Consider the following 19,542-nt stretch of genomic DNA (forward strand, 5'->3'; position numbering starts at 1 on the left):
TCAATGTATCAAAATTATCAGTCCTAAAAAATTATTAATAGAGTTTACATTCTTTTTTGTACTAAGTCTTTGAAATCCAGTGTGTATTTTATAATTAGAGAACACGTCAGTTTTGACTGGCCCCATTTCAGATGCTCGGGAGCCACTTGGGTCTCGTGGTATTTGTACCAAACAGTACAGCTCTAGGCCAAGGGAGCCCAAACTCCTTGTTCTGCAGGGGCACTCGGCCTGTACTTAACTAGTTTTTTTTCTCTTCCATTCAAGTTTGTCACCTTTTACTCATTCAACTCACTGCTGCTTGCCTTTCTTCTCAGGAATAGTATGGTCCTAATAAATTTGTTTGCCTAGATGAATATACCTTTTATCCCCCTGTTATTGACAAATACTTTTGCAAAAGCCCATGCTTCCACTTTCCATCTTGAGTAATTACTGGAATTGTAATCCTTTTGTTCTCCACTTTCTGAAGTCTTTGTGCTGTATTGTTTTGGATAATGTCTAGGGTCTTTTTCCTTCCTAGAGGAACTTTTTTTTAAAAAGTTCAGTTTAATTGCATGCATATTTTAAAGCTGTGGCCAGTTCTACCAAATGAGCATACAAATCTAGAAGGTAGGGTACTGTTTTTGTTTGGACTAGAACAACAGTTTTATCTATTTCAGGATAGAGTTTCCAGAATTAGAAGAAAAATAAGCATATAGTTAAATTTGAATTTCAGAAAAAAAAGAATATATATTTTTTAGCATAAGTATGTCTCATGCAACATTTGAAACATACTTATACTAAACAATTATTTGTTGTTTATCTGAAATACAAATTTAACTGGATGTCCTGTATTCTATCTGGCAACCCTATTTCAAGACTGTTTTACTGTCTCAAAAATTGGGGACCCTAAGCAGCTTTTATTTCTGTGGATTAAACTATTGATATTTACTGTGTTAGAAATTTAAACTGAGAAATATTTTCATATATAGTAATTCATTTAGAAAAATAACAAACCCCATTCTTGTTAACATATATATTTTTTATGAAAAATAACTACCTTCTATAACAAGAAAAAATACGGAGAAGAATGTTATTATTTTATATTGTTGCAACTCTTTTAACACCTGGCTTACGTAGAAGATAGTTGGATTCTCAAGTCTCCTGTTTCTAATCAGGTGTGCTATCACAAAGACAGGTACCATCTGGAAACCTCCACTGGACACTTGGGAGAAAATGAGAGTGGCAAAAGTCAAATGACATCTTAGCATTGTTCTGAAAATAGTTTTGACCTTGAGAATCTCCAGAAAGGATCTCAAGGACCTCTTCCGCGGTCCCCCCCAACCATGCTTTGAGAACCCCTGGGCTAGGAATAATAGACCCTCTAATTCTAGCTTGTGTGTTAGATAGATCATAGATAATCAGAACAGAGGATAAACATTCTTTGTTTTAAGTAGGACTAATGAATCAAATCATAAAATACAAAACAAATTTTTAAATGATTATTCACGTTTAGCAGTAATTCTTAAGTTTTGTTTTGTTTTTTACTTTAAAATTACTGTCGGCCGCTCTCGCTTTCTGAGATGGCCCACACTCTGTCTGTGGAGTGTGTTGCTCTCGAAATAAATCCACTTCTTACCTATCAACTTTGTCTCTCACTGAATTGTTTCTGCGATGAGACGTCAAGAACCTGGGCTTCATTAAGTCCTGAAACCAGATACTGAAACCCCCGCCAGGTGGGAGAAGTTAACTCTATGCTGCCACAACAGGCAGACCACAGACTGGCTGGAACCAGAAGGTTGATGATGCTGACTCCCACTTACCTCACCACCAACCAATCAGAAGAAGGTCCATGAGCTGACCACACCCTCCTCTTTGAACCATTACTATAAAACTCCTCACTACCCTCTGCAGGTCGGGACACTCAGTTTTGAAAGCATTAGCCCTCTGTGGCTCCCTTTGCCTGGCAAAGCAATAAAACTATCCTTTTCAATTTCACCCCTACCAAAAATAAATAAATAAAATAAAATTACTCTGTCAAGAAAATAGCTATCAATCTATCAAATAGGTACACTGTCAGCTTTCTATTTAGAATAAAATTTATATAGCCATTTAGAACAAAGCTTTACATTTTTTATTATAAAATTCAATAAAGAGGTCTCATGACAGTTTCTTTAAAATGCTGATTGGATTGAATTGGGTTTATTTTTAAGATGTGTCTGTTCTAGACATAGTACACATTGCCTAGTATTTAGGCTTGGCCAGTTTATAAAATAATTAGCATAATGCAATAACTAATCTGATTCTCATCTGAAATAGAAAACGTTGTAGAGGTTGGCAATGGGCCAAATGTGAGAGTACACAGAGAAGTGCCCTCAGACTTAGAGGTGACTTCTTGAATTGCTTTAATTGCTTGGACAACTGAGAAAATGAAAGAGCCATTAACAAAAATAGAGCAGGAGGAAGTGCAGGTCTGGGATAAAGATGGTATGTTCAGTTTTGGACTGGAAATGTTGTAGGGTGGGTCAACAGAGAGGAGATGGTGTGTGATAGGGTGAGAGAGAGTTGTCCACAGGGTAGTAAGACGCTTTCCAAGGGAGACAATGTAAAGAGAGAAGAAACAAAGAGCCCATCTGTGAGGAGTACCTAACTGTGGGGTAGGAAAGAGGAGACGGGGAAGAAAAAGGAAGAAAAGGAGGGAAGGTTGGAGGGAGCTAGGAAGAGGCTAGGTGAGGAAAGTGTCCTGAGAGTGAGATGAAGAAAAAAGAAGAAAAGGAGGAAAGGTTGGAGGGAGCTAGGAAGAGGCTAGGTGAGGAAAGTGTCCTTAGAGTGAGATGTCCTTAGAAGAGCTCTTCGTGGAAGGGTGTGTGGTTAGCAGGATCGAGACTGAGGAATGGTTGTTGGTTCTTCAGTTTGGAACTGCAAAACTGGTACCCTTAGAGAGAGTGTAGTTTTGATTAATTGTGAAGTTTTTGTTATTTCAGGTTTGGATTGGAGAGAAGGGAAACAGAAAAGTTTTTGACTCGTCTGGGGTGACAGAAATCCTAAAGAGCTACATCGGTGTTCTTTTCCTTCCCCTCTGTTGTCATTCACACGGGTGTTAATTAAGCTAGCCAAGGTGAAGCTAAAAAACTCACTCCAGCAAACTCACCGCCTCAAATATTCAACCTTATTTTAGAGTGACGTTTGTTCTTAAATAGAACCTTTATATTTTAGGTAAAACGCTGGCCTTAGAGTCTGAAGATGTGCACTCCAGCTCTGCTGCTCGCTTACCCTCTCAGGGCTCCTTTTTCTGCTCAGCGGCATTAGAGTTGGACTAGATTATCTCTAAGGCCATGCCAAAATCATGTGATGTTATGCATCTATGACATTTGTCTTTTCTTTCCTTTTATTATAACAGGTTCAGCAAGTTGAAGAGTCTTAACCTTTCCAATAATCATTTAGGGGACTTCCCATTAGCAGTCTGCAATATTCCAACCCTGGCCGAGCTGAATGTGTCCTGCAATGCCCTCCGAGCAGTCCCGGCAGCCGTCGGAGATATGCACAAGTATGTACTTCAAACCCTGCTGCAAAGTCTCTCTCAGAAACCCCCAGAAAGCTGCATCAGGGTCGCAGCACATGAGATTAGTTAACTTGTTATGTTGTCATATGTTGGTCTCTTGGTCCCAAATCAAGAGATCATGCTCTTGTGTAGGGTTCAGTTGTTAGCTTCTTTCGGAATCTTGTAAAAGATTAAAATATCCTTGTTTAGAACGAAGACCCCTACAGGTGACTGTGTCTAAATATGGGAGGAGGGGTTACTTTCTCATTTCCTGAGTTATGTTGAACTCTAAGACCTAGAAGTTAATTGTTTAGAATAACAATGAAAGATGGGTATTTGGGCTGATTCCCACTGCAGTCAGCTTGTCTTGTTCTCATTTATGCCTATCCAAGTTGGGAAAATTGGTCATGATTTTCGTTTTCAGTAAAAGATGAAGATGTTTATCTCTGATCATTTCTCTCTGGTGTATTATTGCCTCAGGCCCTGTCCTTAGCATTTTGCAAAGGATAGTATATTTTCTTTTTCTGGTAATATGATCTATACTTATGGAACTCGTATGTTAATAATAAAGATGTAAAATTTATACATTCTCTTTCTAATTCTTATGTTTTCTCTAATAGCTTACAGACATTTTTGTTGGATGGAAACTTTCTCCAGACCCTTCCTGCTGAGTTGGAGAACATGCATCAGCTTAGTTATCTTGGTCTTTCTTTCAATGAATTCACTGACATTCCAGAGGTATTGGAGAAATTGACTGCTGTGGATAAGCTTTGTATGTCTGGAAACTGTATGGAGACTCTTAGGCTACAGGCTTTAAGAAAAATGCCTCACATTAAGCATGTGGATCTAAGGTAACCATTTTAAAGAAATATATTGCATTTGAGTGGTTGGCTTATATTTGGGGGGTAGGTTATAGCCCTTTCGGTGGCATTCTTCTGTCGAGGCAAGCAGGCTGGTTAGTTGCAATACGGGCCCGCTTTGCTATTTTTGCCCAGAGGGAAGTATAATGATTAGTAGTAGGGTCTGCTCATGCCTGAAACTTGTTAAAAAATGTTTTTCTCACTGATGAGTGACCACATATCTGGAAGGTCTTAGTTGGTTTTGCAAGTTTGAGACCAGTTTTAATGAGCGTGAATCAGTAGGCCCATCGAGTCAGAGAGAGCTATTTATGGTGAATGAAAACCGTATCAAGAGCCAAGTGGATATTTTTCTCTCTTATTCCTACTTTTCTGTGGCTTGAGGCAGTTGACACCATTGAGCATCTCTCCTTAAATTTTTTTCCCTTCCTTGGCTTCCTTAATATAATATATTCATTAAATTAAATTTATTACTTATTTAATTTACTTATTTTAATTTCCTCTCTCTCTCTATCCAGATGGGTCTGCCCTTAGTTTACGGTTCTTTACAAAAATGTAAAACTCATAATCTCTGGGTAGGCCCAAGTTTGGCCAGAACCTCCACTCTCACCCCTTGCAAGAACAAGGGAACCTGCATTTTGAATCTGATCACACTAAACTCCAGCTGAAACACTAACACAGTCCTTGCTTCATCACAGATGCCCAGTAATCATCCCTTCGTATGTAAACTTCAGTTTTACTTTCTAATGCACAAAGAACCAATACACAAGGAGGAAGCCATTCTAAATTTCTCTTTTCTTAAGGAAAAACAAGAGCCTGTCATCGGGCTTGAGTTCCTGCAAAGCAACATATTAGGTTTAGGCCTTAATATTAACTTGCCCAATTTGATACTTTTTCAGCCAAACTAACTTTCCCATTAACCAGGGAGTGATGACCACATTAAATCTTGGGCGAGATATTTAATGTCTCTGTGCAGCTGTGTTCTCATCTCTAGATTACAGTTAATAACAATCTAATTCATAGAGTTTTGGAAGGAATGGAGTAAATGCCTCACTCTCCCAGCAGATGTTACATATTATTATTACCTGCTGAGGTCTCGTACTCATGAACCCTGCTCAGCTTCAGTCTTGGCATCTTTTCACCTCTTTGTTTGATGGTTCTTTCCTTGTTTTACTACCCGCTTTCCTCTCTGGTGATAACCCCAGACCCTCACTCAGGCCTGTTCATCAGTATAAAGCAGCATCACCTTTTGCTCCCCTTTCATCTCCATTGTTACGGTTTGGCCCCAGGGAACCCATTCTTTCCAGTCCCACAAAGAGTTGACTTGCTTTACCTTTCCTCTGACTAAAGGAATCAAGCCTGTCGTACCTGGAGAAGTGTTAGCAATTTGCAGACCTAGAATTCTTAGTTCAGGGAGTTCAAATGGTAATAATTTATCTGACTTTGAGAACTTTTTGGAGTGTGACAGGATAGGGAACTGAACACTTTGTCTTGTTAACTTTCTTTCTAAGTTGTTAACGTTATTTGCCTCTGAGTCACTTGGGTTTAGAACACCTTCATATTCAAGAATTTGAGCCCTTTTTATTTATTTATTTATTTTTTTTTTTTTTTGCCGTACGCGGGCCTGTCCCTGTTGCGGCCTCTCCCGTTGCGGAGCACAGGCTCCGGACACACAGGCTCAGCGGCCATGACTCACGGGCCCAGCCGCTCCGTGGCACGTGGGATCTTTCCGAACCGGGGCACGAACCCGCGTCCCCTGCATCAGCAGGCGGACTCTCAACCACTGCGCCACCAGGGAAGTCCTGAGCCCCTTTTAAATTCAGCCACCCAGAGGTATAAGGATGGTCATTTTGACCTCAGGTAGCAAGCATGAGGGGATTTATAAGTTACCTGGTATGGATAAGAAAGCATCATTTTTCTTGATCTGGATTCGCTTACAAACGAGATCAATCTAAGATGTTTGGAAGTAACTTCTTATTAAGAGCTTTGTAAATTCTTCAGATTTCTAGTTCTAATTGGGTTTTTTTTAGATGAGATTAGTTACAGGATACTTAAATACCAGCATAGACTTTTGTACATGTAAATGTTGAATGATCATGAGTCGGTAAGTTCTTCCCTTCAGACCACTGAGCTGAGGGGGCACAAGTCTGGTCAGATTTGCTTATAATTCTACCTTACTATTTTAAACTGAAGCTAGTGGAATGTTTAAGGGGAGTTTCACTTAGTTTCTGTGAGCAGAGGGCTAATTTTATTGATTGAATTTTTATTCCTTCAGATGGAAATATTACATCAGATTAAAAGTAGTCATTTTTCTTTTAATCTTATTCTTTTCTCGTATTCACGTTTTTGAGTCTGATATTATTTCTTCTATGGCATCATTAATAATTTCTCCTCTTCTCTGTCCAAAATGTGGATGTCACGTCTTTCTCCTCAATCACCTCTCTTTCTGTTTTGTGCCTTGGTGGTTGGTTGCCTATACTCACAGCACTTCATCATTTACCTTTCATCTCCATGGTAAATATTCCTCAATTTTTCTCTAACTCTTATTTCTCTTCTTGGGATTAATTCCACTTCAGCTGCCAGCAGGATAATTTCACCTTGCTTTCTCCCGTTGACACACTCACCCAAATTACACGTGAAACAGCGTTCCATTTCTTTCTATTCAACCAGTTCTTTCCCCTGGATTCCCGATTTTGCCGATAGCAGCACTGCTTCATTGGTTATCCAGACACGAAACTTTTGACTCTGTTTTCTAGCCTGCTACCTGATCTCATCAGTTCTCGCACACTAGTGTGACTCCTTGTGCCTTCCTTTGCCTTCTCACTGCTGCTGTTGTCTCCTAGCTGAGCTTTCTGCTGCCATTGTACAGCCTCTCAAGCAAGCACAGCCCTGCTCAGAGCCTTCACTTCTCTAGTTCAGGATATTCAAGCTCTCACATCTGGTTTCAACCCACTAGCCTGCGAATCCCTTGAGGATGAGGCGCTAGCCAGAGCTGCTCAAAGTGTGGTCCTCCAGCCTGCGCTAGCAAACCTACTATTTGCTACTTTTCTACAGCGAGATATGTGTAGAAATTGAGACTTAATATCTTAGAAACGCACAGTGACTTGACACTGCCACAATATGCAAGTAGACTCGTATCAGCAGACTCACTGTACAGGGAGTAGACTAGTTTAGGTGTTGGCGAACTTGCAGTGGTGAGCTGCTTGTTTGGTGAGCCGTGTCCTGTTGTGTGCATATGACTACACATCAGTCTGTGATGGATTAGAAGTTGAGAAAATAGGTCCTTCACCCGAGATAACTTGAGGAGCACTGCTCTTATTTATGTATCCTTGAGTTCCCAGTGTTAGCGCTGAGTAGGCACAGTACTTGATAAGTATTAATTGACTAACCCACCTTTGTAGCCATATTCTCACTCCTCTCACGTAGCCTGCACTCCTGAGGGACCCCTACACCCATGCATGAAACTCACCTTGTGCTCTTCTCTTCAGTCCGAAGGCCATTCAGCAACTCCTCATGGACGCCTTTCTTCTCCCATTTACATCTGTTGAATTCCGCCTGCCCTTGGGGTTCAGATGAGATGGCTCCTCTTGCATAGCATCTTTTTTGACCATTCTCTGTATTTTACATCATTTATGACGTTTATCACATACTCGTATCTTTATACTTCGTATTTTAAAGCATATCTGGTTTTCCTCACTAAATTACTACATCTGTTGACAAGCACCTTACTTTATTCATCTCTTATTGATGCAAAGCCATAGGTTATCGTCATCATCATCATCACCATGGCTTTTCCTTGTTCGCAAAGCACCAGCACATTCATTTGATTTTCTCAACTGCCTTGTAGGACAAGGAAGGTGTCATCCCCATTTTACAGGTTAGAAGTAGACTTAACGGAGACTTTGGTGACTTGCTCAAGGTCACATATGCAAAGTGTTGAGCAGCAAACTGGAACTAGAACATTTTCATACTGCCGATCAACACATAGTAAATGCTCAGTGAGTACTGATGAAATCAATAAAATGCCTGTGTTAACTGAGGAGATTATTGGAAGAAAATTTTTACCACATTTTGCCTCTTTCAAACGTCACCCTAAGTAGTTGTATTATTTGTGTGAGCCTGAAGACTCTTGATATTTGCATCCTGATAAGACTTGGCAATTTAAAGTGAATAGTGGGACTAACCTCCCTGTCGTTATAGATTTTCTTTTGTCTCCTCATTAAACCAGATGATAGTGCCACGTGAAGGTAATTTAAAGTGTAGAGTAGGGAGAACCTGGGACATTTTTTCAATTCCTGCAGTCTCTTATATCCAAAATTAGATTTGGGTTTCTTTTTGTCTTTTCATTCTGTGTACATATTGTAGTAATCTAGTGAGCATTTGGAGATAGGCAAATTGCTGAGTTGAGGCCAGTTTTTTAATCTTACAACCTGGAATAGAAAAGAAAAGGAGCAAAAAAAAAAAAATCATCTTGGGGACATTTGAAGAGGCAATACGCTGTTCTTGCAGGTTGACAAGTCCTAGCTCTTTGCTGTCTTGTCACTCATCCTTGTGTTTCAGTGGCTTTATGATATTGCTATTAAAATTTTAGTTACCCTCATTTTATTTTATTTTCTCAAAGGGCAGAAAATCACTGCAGAGAAGACTTGGCTTTTTCCTAAGCTCCTGCCTTTGTATTAATGCTCTTCTAACCACGTGCGTGGTATCAGCGCTCTGTTGGCTTTGTAATGAGAAGCAGGAGGTTCTCGTGTTTGTTTGTTTGTTTGTAAAGGAGTTGGGTGTAGCCTAGCAAACTAGGAATTGAGATTTTCTTCTGTTTTTCTCCACTTTGAAGCTAGATGTCTTTTTGTTATATTGATTCCTAGTCCCCATTACTACTCACGTATCTTCTTGGCAACTCATTCATGGCAACTTTAGTCTATTAGCCAACTAGTTCTTATGACTGAGGCTCTGCCAGTTTTTCCCTGTGCCCTGAACTTGTTGATCCCCATTATTGTCCTTTGTTTTATGATTTCTCAGTGAATCCTACGTGTCAAATTTCAGTATTTTCTGCACTTTGCTCTTTCAAGTAGTATTTTAAAATTGGAGATAGTTTTGGAAATTAATCTTTGGTCCAGAACCAACTGAAAATTCAGATATATTTGCACACCTGTCTCTGGTGTATATTTGGCTCCCATTCATTATTTTTTTCCAAGTTCACCGATTAATTCTGTCCTTTATGGCTGCTCATCTACCTGCTCACTCATCCTCTCTCTTTCCTTAAATATCCATGTAGTTGTAATGTGCTTCATGGATTATTCTTGGTTTTGTTTCTCGTGTTCTTTCAAACAGGTTCTTTGGAAATAAACATTCAAATGATTTTTTTTCTCCGTTGAAATGAAGGTAAAATCAGTATGCATATTTCTCTTCCATCCTTAATGATCTAAATTGTGTTTCAGATTATATTGTCAAGGTTAAGACCTCATGGAATTGTAGCTAGAAATAGCCAGAGAATCTGACTAGTTAAGGAAAACCAGATACTGAGATTAAAGAAATCATGGAGGACTGTGACGGAGTGAGACTTGAGTCCTTCTTGTTAGTCACCGTATGAGGGTGTGGCTGTTTATTTATAACATTGCAGTTAATTATAGTCTTTATTTATGTCCTTCTCCTCTTAAGACTGAACCTAATTAGGAAGCTAATAGCAGATGAAGTGGACTTTCTCCCTCACGTCACTCAGCTTGATCTGCGCGACAATAAGCTTGGTGAGCTAGATGCTATGGTTTTCAACAACATTGAAGTTTTACACTGTGAAAGGAATCAACTGGTGACATTAAACATCTGTGGCTATTTCCTAAAAGCACTGTATACCTCTTCTAATGGTATGTAACAAAGACCACATCAGACTTTCTCTTTGTGTTTATTTATTTATTTATTTATTTAATTTATTTATTTTTGGCTGCGTTGGGTCTTCGTTGCTGCACGCGGGCTCTCTGTAGTTGCGGCAAGCAGGGGCTGCTCTTTGTTGCGGTGCGCGGGCTTCTCATTGCAGTGGCTTCTCTTGTTGCAGAGCACGGGCTCTAGGCGCGCGGGCTCAGTAGTTGTGGCTCGCGGGCTCTAGAGCGCAGGCTCAGTAGTTGTGGCGCACGAGCCTAGTTGCTACACGGCACGTGGGATCTTCCCGGACCAGGGCTCGAACCTGTGTCCCCTGCATTGGCAGGCGGATTCTTAACCACTGCGCCACCAGGGAAGTCCCCAGAGTTTCTCTTTTGGTTCCAAGAATTTACTCAGTGCCATCTTCTCTGCCTCACTTTGATTTTTCTTTCCTCATTTAGGAAAATAAGTTTTTCCAATTTTGCTAAGATAAAAATCATAAAAGAAGAATCCTGGTTTGGTATTTAAAGGAATCAAACAGGAAGATTTTAAAGTTCCTAGTTTGTTTTTCTCATATTGTGACATTTAGATAGTTTACTCCCACTTGTGATTTGGCTCTTCTCCGTGAAGGGCAGACGGGGGAAGGTGGGGGGTGATTGGGCTACCTTGTTAAGACAGTAAAATCTGGAGAATGAAGGTGAAAGGGAGGTCTGTTACGGACTCCATTCAGGGTCTCAGATTTCCTGCTCCACCAACAAAGGAGCTCACCTTAAGAGAAACCCAAATTATATACCCACAGGGACACCACAAAGCAAGAGTCTTACTCATTTAATAAGGTCTCCTCCTTAGAATTTGGAAATCATGGCAGTTCTAAAACAGAAAAGGTCGTATGGGCATATGTTTGCTGAAGTGAAGATTTCCATTCCCTCCCACCAGACAACTGAATGGAAACAAGTATTTACTACTACGTGCTGAACAAATATTTATCAAGCTGAATGTTTAAAAAAGTGGTATTCATATAGTTAGTCTTCCAGATAAAATTTAGCATGCGTAACAAGAGGAGTGCCACAGTAAGTGGATAAGAAAGAGGTAGGAAAGTAGAATGAGTGATTTATTTCAGTCTCTGAATAAGATCTTGTGATTAAGTTAGAAGTTCTTTGTACTCTCCTGTAGTTTCAAAGTTAAACAGATGGATGTATTGTATTTCCTAACCTAAATAAACCATGGAGAATAAAGCACAGGAATGATATTTCTACATATAAAAGGAGTCTCTGTGTCACCTGAATGGTAATGTTTTTGTTTTCTGCTTCCTAGAACTTGTCCAACTTGACGTTTACCCAGTTCCGAATTATCTGTCCTACATGGATGTTTCAAGGTAAGAAGGCAAGTCCTAGAGCACTCTGGGGTCTGCTTGAAAGTTATTTAGATGATTCTGTCTCAACTTCGGCATAAAAACTTTTTATATATCTTGAAGGTATTCACTAGTGTTGAATACTTATCCTCTGAAAAATGCATGCAACTATCTGTCAGTTAAAATATGTACTTCATTTGTATACTATAGTTTACACCAGAAGAATCAAGATGTTGATGTGGGCACCGGTTTGAATGCCAGGTTTATGCTTGAAAGATTAGTCAGTTGAGGGTTGTATGGCTGGAAGGTCCAGTACTTCTTTAATTATAGTAACCATATCTTCATGTCTTTCCCTGAAACGTTGTTAATTTTGTTAAAAATATATGTTGTGCTATATAGCTCTTTGATTTTTTGCTTCCGTTTTGTATATACATCACCTTACTAAGAACTCTTAAAAAGTGGTGGCTGAGACTACCGAAGTGAGATTTCCATACAGCCTGCTCACTTTTCTCAGCTCATTTGTGAACACCTTTTATACAAATTCACTCCTACAGTGTGTCGTGTGTACTCTGGTTCCCGCAAATATTGTAGTAGACTTTTTCCTGAAGGCCCAAAGCATGTATTTGCACAAATTAGACTTTCATAATCTCAACACACTAAATTGAAACTCACTTTAAACTTAATTCCAAAGGTAGTAACCGAGACTTTTCTGAATGACCACAGTACATGGGAGCGTGTGGCCCTGTCAATGTGACAACTGTTAACTCATCTCAGTGTGTAAAGTCTGATACAACTGATATGTGATTTGTCAGGTGCAGAATTTGCCTTTAGTCATGAAAGTACACAAACCTAGATATTTTAATAATACTCTCAATCATAATTATGTCAGAATGTGTCAGAATTTAGCTGATGTGAGAATGATTACAATTGGTTTTATTAGAAATTTATAGTTCTAAAATCCTTTATGAGTAGTGCTTCATACATTTCCTACTAAATTCCTGTCAGACAGTTTTGTTTAATGAATTTTAAGTCAGACACTACCTAAGTTCTTTCTTTTTTTTTTTTTTCTGTCAGCCTTGAATATTATTATCTTCAGCATTTAAATAAGAGTACAGGAGTGGGGTTTGCATACATGGGTGCATATAAATATCTTGAACAGATTTATTCCAGAGAATTGGCCATAGAGTCAATCTATTTTTCTTTTATTTATAGTATATAATTGGCAAATGGTTCCCATTGAAACCCCTAAGTGAGACTGAATTGGAGACTCTTATGTCATGCTAGTCCCTGAATTCTGCCCTTAAATGCTATTCATCTTGTTTTTAACTCGCATGTCCAGCATCTTTACTGTAACGTGCTCTGCCTAATCCACCTCCCAAACTGTAGGACATTCTTGTAGAAAAACCTCTGCTTCCCCTCGCATAGCTCTGGGTATTTCACCCTCTCTTGTGTATTTATGTTCTCTAAAGGAACTGAGCTGTTACTCATGATAGTGTTTACTAGGTTCTTAGAGTTCCTCAAGTTCAAAGTTCTAGGTTATTTTATCACTTAAGAGGAATTTTATTGCTATATGGTGAGGTTGCTTACACTGAAGGGTACTTTCACTCACCTATCTTACTGAGATGTTTTAGAGATTAACTACTGTACAATAAAGTAATTAAGTGTGTCAATCTGTAGAGCTTCAAAGCCAGAACCGTGTTTATCTATATAAACACTAAACAGAAGATAACGCCTTCTTTTCTATATTTTAGTTGAAAAGTTGATATAATAGCAAAAACTTTTACTCTAATATAATCCTTGTTCCAAGCATCATACTTTTCACAGACTTGTTCATCTGTTTTTAAAGAATTGTAGTCATAACATACATACCACGTTAGATTTTTTGTGCCTAGTCATTTCACATATTTTAAAAAGAAGGTAAAAAGCTAACCATCTGTGTTTAAGGAGACATTCAAATATAGTAGATTTATCTAAGATGTGGTCAATTCATTTAACAATTTAAGTTACCATTGGTTTAGTTTACTTGTTTCTGGTAATTATAATTACTATCTAATGCCTAAGTAAATGTTTTCAAGTAATTAATTCTGAACTTAAGGGTCAGTGTATCTTTTCATTGCTGCCATTTCTTTCCATTTGTCTATGGCACTGCTCTCATGGTACCTTCTGGAGTTAGGAAAAATTTTCATGTTAAGAGTAAAAATGCAAATTGGAAGATAAAACTATTTTATACCATTTGACTATTTACCTTAACTGGAAGTGTGTGTATATGTATTTGTTTGTTTGTTTTCCAGTATAAGACATCTTCTCCCTAAGCTTACATGAGTTTATAGACATTTTGGGATAGTAATTCTGGGAACCAGACTCTTTTTTAGACTTTAGAGATGATGCAGATGATGTGACTATGTTCTTTGCTACTCTTTCTTTATTTCTTATTCCTTATCACAATTCATCTTGCTTCAGATTAAAGTGAATACACATATCCTTTTGATTTATACTCACTGTAATTGGGTATTTCACTTGAAGTTTTATTGTGCTATATAATTATTTTGACTTTTGAACCATATTTTAAGCCAAATTCCCATCAAAAAGAATTGTATATTCTTATATTTAGGAACCGTTTAGAAAATGTGCCTGAGTGGGTATGTGAAAGCCGAAAACTAGAAGTTTTGGATATTGGCCATAATCAAATATGTGAACTTCCTGCACGGTGAGTATTACAGATTAAGTTAGAGAATCTCAAATTAGATGAGCAATGGAAAAAATTGCTGATTCGGTGTTTAATTTGTTATTATGAACCCCTGAAAGAGTTTGTTCTAAAACCTTATTTAGGGACTTCCCTGGCGGTCCAGTGGTTAAGAGTCTGCACTCCCAATGCAGGGAGCACAAGCTCAATCCTGGTTGGGGAACTAAGATCCCACATGCCAAACCGCGCGGCCAAAAAAATAATAATAAAACCTTATTTATTATCTTTTACCTCTCATGGTATCTTCGAGGCACAATCTTCCATCATGCAGTGATGGGTAGACCAAGGCTTTGACTCCTAGCCAGACTTCGCAAAGCCATGTGGCAGTTGATGCTTGGTGGAAGTTTTCAAATAAGCCAAAAGAAATGTTCAGAGACTCAGCAAACAGTACAATTTGTTCACCTCTGTAATCTTAATTCTTTCAGAATTTTTGCCTTCTGTCCATTGTCTTACATGTCTACCTTACCCCAAATAATTTTTGGTTTTATTTGAATGTAACCCTAAAAAAAAAAGATTATTAGATCATTAAACCAGAAAAAGCAAACTAGATTCTGTTTTTCTTGTGTGAAATTTGGAGTGGAAGGTCGAAGAACTTCTCTTTCCTTCTCTCCTCTCTCTTAAAGTGTTATTATTTTTATTTCATAATATTCACTTTAATGGCAAGATTGTAAAGCAGCCACATGATGGTATCTGGTATCCATAGATCGAGACAAATATCTTCAAGTTGACTAATTGTGGCATAAAATATTATTGGACTGTTAATGACTAGCCATGCAATTAATAACCAGAAGAGTAGTCTATCCCACTGCTGTCCTGAAGAACTTTCTGTGATGATTGAAATGGTCTGTATCTGTGCTCTTCACTACAGTGTCCACTAGCCACATGTGACTGTTGAGCACTTGAAATGTGGACAGTGTGACCAAGGAACTGAATATTAAATTTTATTTAATTTTAATTAATTTAAATTTAAATAGCCACTTGTGCCTAGTGGCTGCCACAACTCAGGTCTAGGTATTTCCACTATTCTCAGCCAGTCACTGGACAGAGTAAGCCGTTTGTTTGTTTGTTTGTTTGTTTGATTAGTTTTTCGGGCCTCTCACTGCTGTGGCCTTTCCCGTTGCGGAGCACAGGCTCCGGACGCACAGGCTCAGCTGCTATGGCTCACGGTCCCAGCCGCTCCGCGGCATGTGGGATCCTCCCAGACCGGGGCACGAACCCGTGTCCCCTGCATCGGCAGGCGGACTCTCAACCACTGCGCCACCAGGGAAGCACTATTTTTAACCATATATAGTAAAAAATATCAATGAAAAATTGTAGAAATATATCACTATTTTGGAGTAAACTTAGATACACGATCTCTAAAGGTTTATGATCGTATTCCTCTGTTCTCTTGTAAAGGACAAGGATCATGAAATACACCTGCTTAGTAAGCCCAGTAAATGTGTCAGAGTTCAGCTGTCCACTATGATAGCCAGTAGCCATTAGCTGAGGGGCTATTGAGCACTTAAAACATGACTAGTCCTAACTGAGAAGTGCTGAAGTATAAAATATACACTGGATGCAAAATATCTCAATAATATTGTATATTAATTACATGTTAAAATAGCATTTTGGATATATTGGGTCAAATAAAAAGTGTACTGTAAAAACTAATTTACCTGTTTCTTTTCACTTTTATAAATGTGACTACTAAAAAGTTTTAAATTACGTATGTGGCTTGCATGGTATTTCTGTTGGATAACATTGTGTTAGAGTCTAGCTCTTGTGGAAGAAATCCGATTTACATTTTCAATCGCTGTAAAGCTCAGTTGATTTTACTTTACTTTTTCAGCGATATGTTATACCTGTAAATTCAGTCCATTTGAAAATGCTTTTTGCTTTAGAGTTTTATGTTGAGTGAACATTTAGGTGACCCAGTATAGCCCGTCACCGTTATCAAAAGGACTTTGGTGATGTGCCCCGTGGACAGGTGTGTGTGTGTGTGTGTGTGTGTGAAGGAGGGGGAGAGAGAGAGAGACCCTTTTAGAAGACAAACAGCAAAAAAGAAAACAGGCTACTACTAATGAGGAAAAATAATTTGTTAAAAAAAAATCTTGTACTGTTTTCTTTCTGTCTGTTTTTCTCTTCCCTACTTTGACCTCCCCAATTTAACACATATAGCATGTTGGAGTCTAAGGCCTCTGTGTCACTGTATGCTACAACAAAGATATTATATAAATAAACCAACAATTAAATAAATACAAGATAACTGATATCTTACCCAGTTTTCCCCAGAGTTAATTAATCTTTGATTTGCTCTGCATTAGTACAGGCTTTTTTGGAATCTAAATGAATGCTGATTCAAAGCAAATCCAAATGCTGTCTTGTCAAAAAATTTAAACAGTGTTTGTTTTTGTGGATGTCTGTGTTTTTAATACATGTTTTCTCATTTATGGTGTTGTTTAGTTGCAAACTTTGTATCGGCCCTATCGTTGATCTCATATCCAGGCCAAGACAGTGATTCGTTAGAAGCTGGTTTAACATTCAAGCTTTGTTTGTCTAGGTGATGTGTGTGAAGGGTCTGAGAAAACAGAAATTCATGTTTAGCAGCGGAGCTGTACTGAAAGGAGAAGAAGCTATTTTAATCATTTTAATTCATAGTATCCAAAAGAATTGAACAAATCCAGTTACTAGCATTTATACTCATCCTACAGTTATCAAATCTCCTCTTATCTGGAAAAATGAAGATAAAGATTTTGTAACCTGTCTTTCAGTTATCCATCTATGTAAGGGTGAAGTGTGTGTGTGTGTGAGAGAGAGAAATAATCCCATTCTACTCTCTAAGAATTCTAAATTGTACACCAGGCCCAGCAAGACAGTAAAATTGGTGGACCAAATCCCGAATTATTAGGTTGAAGTGAGCGTTACAGAGACTGGCCCCTGTGATAGCTGTGACTGAATGACAGTCCTAGACAGATTGTCTTGTCACATTAATATCTAAACCTGCAAAGTCAGGTATATCTTTAATGGGGGCCCATGGTGTCACAGTGTTGAGACAGGTCGCTAGCATCTTTCTGAACAAAGAATCTAGTTTTGATACTTAAAGTGAATAAAGTTACAGCTGTAATATAGAGTGATTTAAGAACTTCGGATGTCAGTGAGGTCAGAATGGTGGGAAACAGGAGGTGGGTGAGGAAGCCTCATTCTTTGACAGCAGTGTAAATGAGTTCTCATTCCAATGTGATCCGGATGCAAATTATAACCTCATTTTCCCACAGTCCCCAGGTTTCTATGTTTAACCCAGGACCTGCTTTATTCTCTATGACTGTAGTGGTCTTAAGTGATCATAAAGCAGATTTACATAAGATTAACACATATTCATCATTTGTTGCAGTTTTGATAACCCATAGAAGAAAAACACAGTCAAGCTTCCCAATAGCTTGTTTGATGCTCAAAAGAAAATACTGCATTGAGTGAGTTATATTCTCTTTAGGAGGGAGTCTCTGCTTTGGTCTAGGATTAAACCAAAGAGAAGATAGAAATATACAGATTTAAGGAAGTGAGGAAAGAGAGAAATAATTATTGTGAAGTGCAACTGAGGAAAATGTAGCATTTTTTCAGTTGTCATTGGTAAAAGTTTAACTGGACAAAAGAAGCCTTACTGAATGTTGACCTTGTTAAGTAAAAATTGCTCAACTGTATTTATTCAGATTCTATTGTGGGTAAAACCCCCAGCGTTCCAGGGCGATACCAGATGTAATCCCTGCCTGGGGAAGCCTACAGCCTTTCACAGTTTGCCTTGTGAGTCTAACAAGACTAGGCTGCTGCCTTTGGTGTCTTCTATGAAACCTGTTTTCTTTTTCACTAAGTAGAGCTGCTTTGTTAAATATTCCTTTTCATAGTTTTTCCCACCCTCTTTTTTTTTTAAGTATGGCAAGTATTGAAATGAACAGCTCCAACTTTGAGCTTATGTTAAAATGAATGTGCACTTGCTCTGAATGAATTTAGGTTTCTTAGAGAGATAATTTTAAGTCTTTTCCCACTCCTCTCCATTTTGAAAACTTCATCCCAAATGAGCTCTCAGTAAGTTTCCTTCTGTCTTTGTCCTTGTGTGCACAGCTTATTTTGTAACAGTAGTCTCCGGAAACTACTGGCGGGACACAACCAGCTGACAAGGCTTCCCGAAAGGCTAGAAAGAACCTCCGTGGAGGTCCTGGATGTGCAGCAGAATCAGCTCCTGGAGCTGCCGCCCAACCTTCTGATGAAGGCCGACAGGTAAAGCTGCTGGTTTGTTTTGGTTGTTCATCGACTTGTAGGATGCCCCCTAATTAGCATTCTTATCTTAGGTGATCTCAGACCATTTCAAGTGGACTTTGTGACTATCTGTCTGTCCTAGATTCATGAAGAAAATGGTATTGCCAGCCACTTCTGTCACCATTTTGTAGGAAATCAAGGCAGGAATATCCTAGAGGGTCTTTCTTAATTTCTCTGCTTCTTTACTTTTGATTCCTTAAGTGGGTTGAGTTGTGCGTAAGCGTTAGCTTTGGAGGTGTTGGTGTAAAACAAGGGTAGGAAGTTTGCTGCCTGGTCAAAACTTGTGCAGCCCGCTCTAGGCTTAGTGTAATTACCTTAGGAGTCTCTGTTCTTGCTTTCACATATTTATGACTTTGGGTGACAGAGATAGATTTTCCTAGAGTTTTACTTTTTTTTTTTTTTACCAATTGTCTTATTTTTACCACAGGTTTACCCTTGCATGTAAACTATTTTCTTTCTGAACAAAGAGAATTTTTCTAAATAACTTGTTCACTAAGTATTTAAAGAAATTGTTCCCATCAACAGTGTTAGGAGGGTTCCTTTCTAAGATGTTCAATAAATATTTGTTTAATGAAAGGTAAAAAATATAAGGAATTTTAAATACTACCCTTGATCTTGGATTTGCATTTTTTTCTTTCTCTCCTTTTCCTTTTTCAAAAAAATCTTTTTATCAAGATGTAACTTACAGTCAAAAAGTGTACAACTCTTGAGCATACTGCTCAATGAACTTCTGCATACATATATACCCCATAACCGTCACCCAGATCAAGATAGAGAACATGTCCAGCATTCCTTTCCTTTTCCTTTGTTTTCCTCATTTAAAAAAAATGTATTCTCTGTACTTAATGTAAGTTACAATGAATTCCTACTGGTATAATTATTGAGAAATAATGGAATTGTGGGGAAATGGGATTGTTACATTGTAATT

At 38.4% G+C, this 19,542-nt stretch overlaps 1 protein-coding gene across 1 annotated transcript in view; it reads left to right on the forward strand.

The window, feature by feature from the left end:
- The window catches only part of PHLPP1 (PH domain and leucine rich repeat protein phosphatase 1), a 211,736-nt gene that overhangs the window by 149,140 nt on the left and 43,054 nt on the right, over positions 1 to 19,542 (forward strand). The window contains exons 5-10 of the mRNA XM_081251786.1: positions 3,377 to 3,523; positions 4,138 to 4,368; positions 10,033 to 10,235; positions 11,542 to 11,602; positions 14,190 to 14,285; positions 18,420 to 18,575. Of these exons, the coding sequence (XP_081107912.1) occupies positions 3,377 to 3,523; positions 4,138 to 4,368; positions 10,033 to 10,235; positions 11,542 to 11,602; positions 14,190 to 14,285; positions 18,420 to 18,575 (894 nt within the window). The remainder of the gene's footprint in view (positions 1 to 3,376; positions 3,524 to 4,137; positions 4,369 to 10,032; positions 10,236 to 11,541; positions 11,603 to 14,189; positions 14,286 to 18,419; positions 18,576 to 19,542) is intronic.

This window comes from Mesoplodon bidens (genome assembly GCF_964165515.1).
Source record: "Mesoplodon bidens genome assembly, chromosome: 13".
Classification (NCBI taxonomy): domain Eukaryota; kingdom Metazoa; phylum Chordata; class Mammalia; order Artiodactyla; family Ziphiidae; genus Mesoplodon; species Mesoplodon bidens.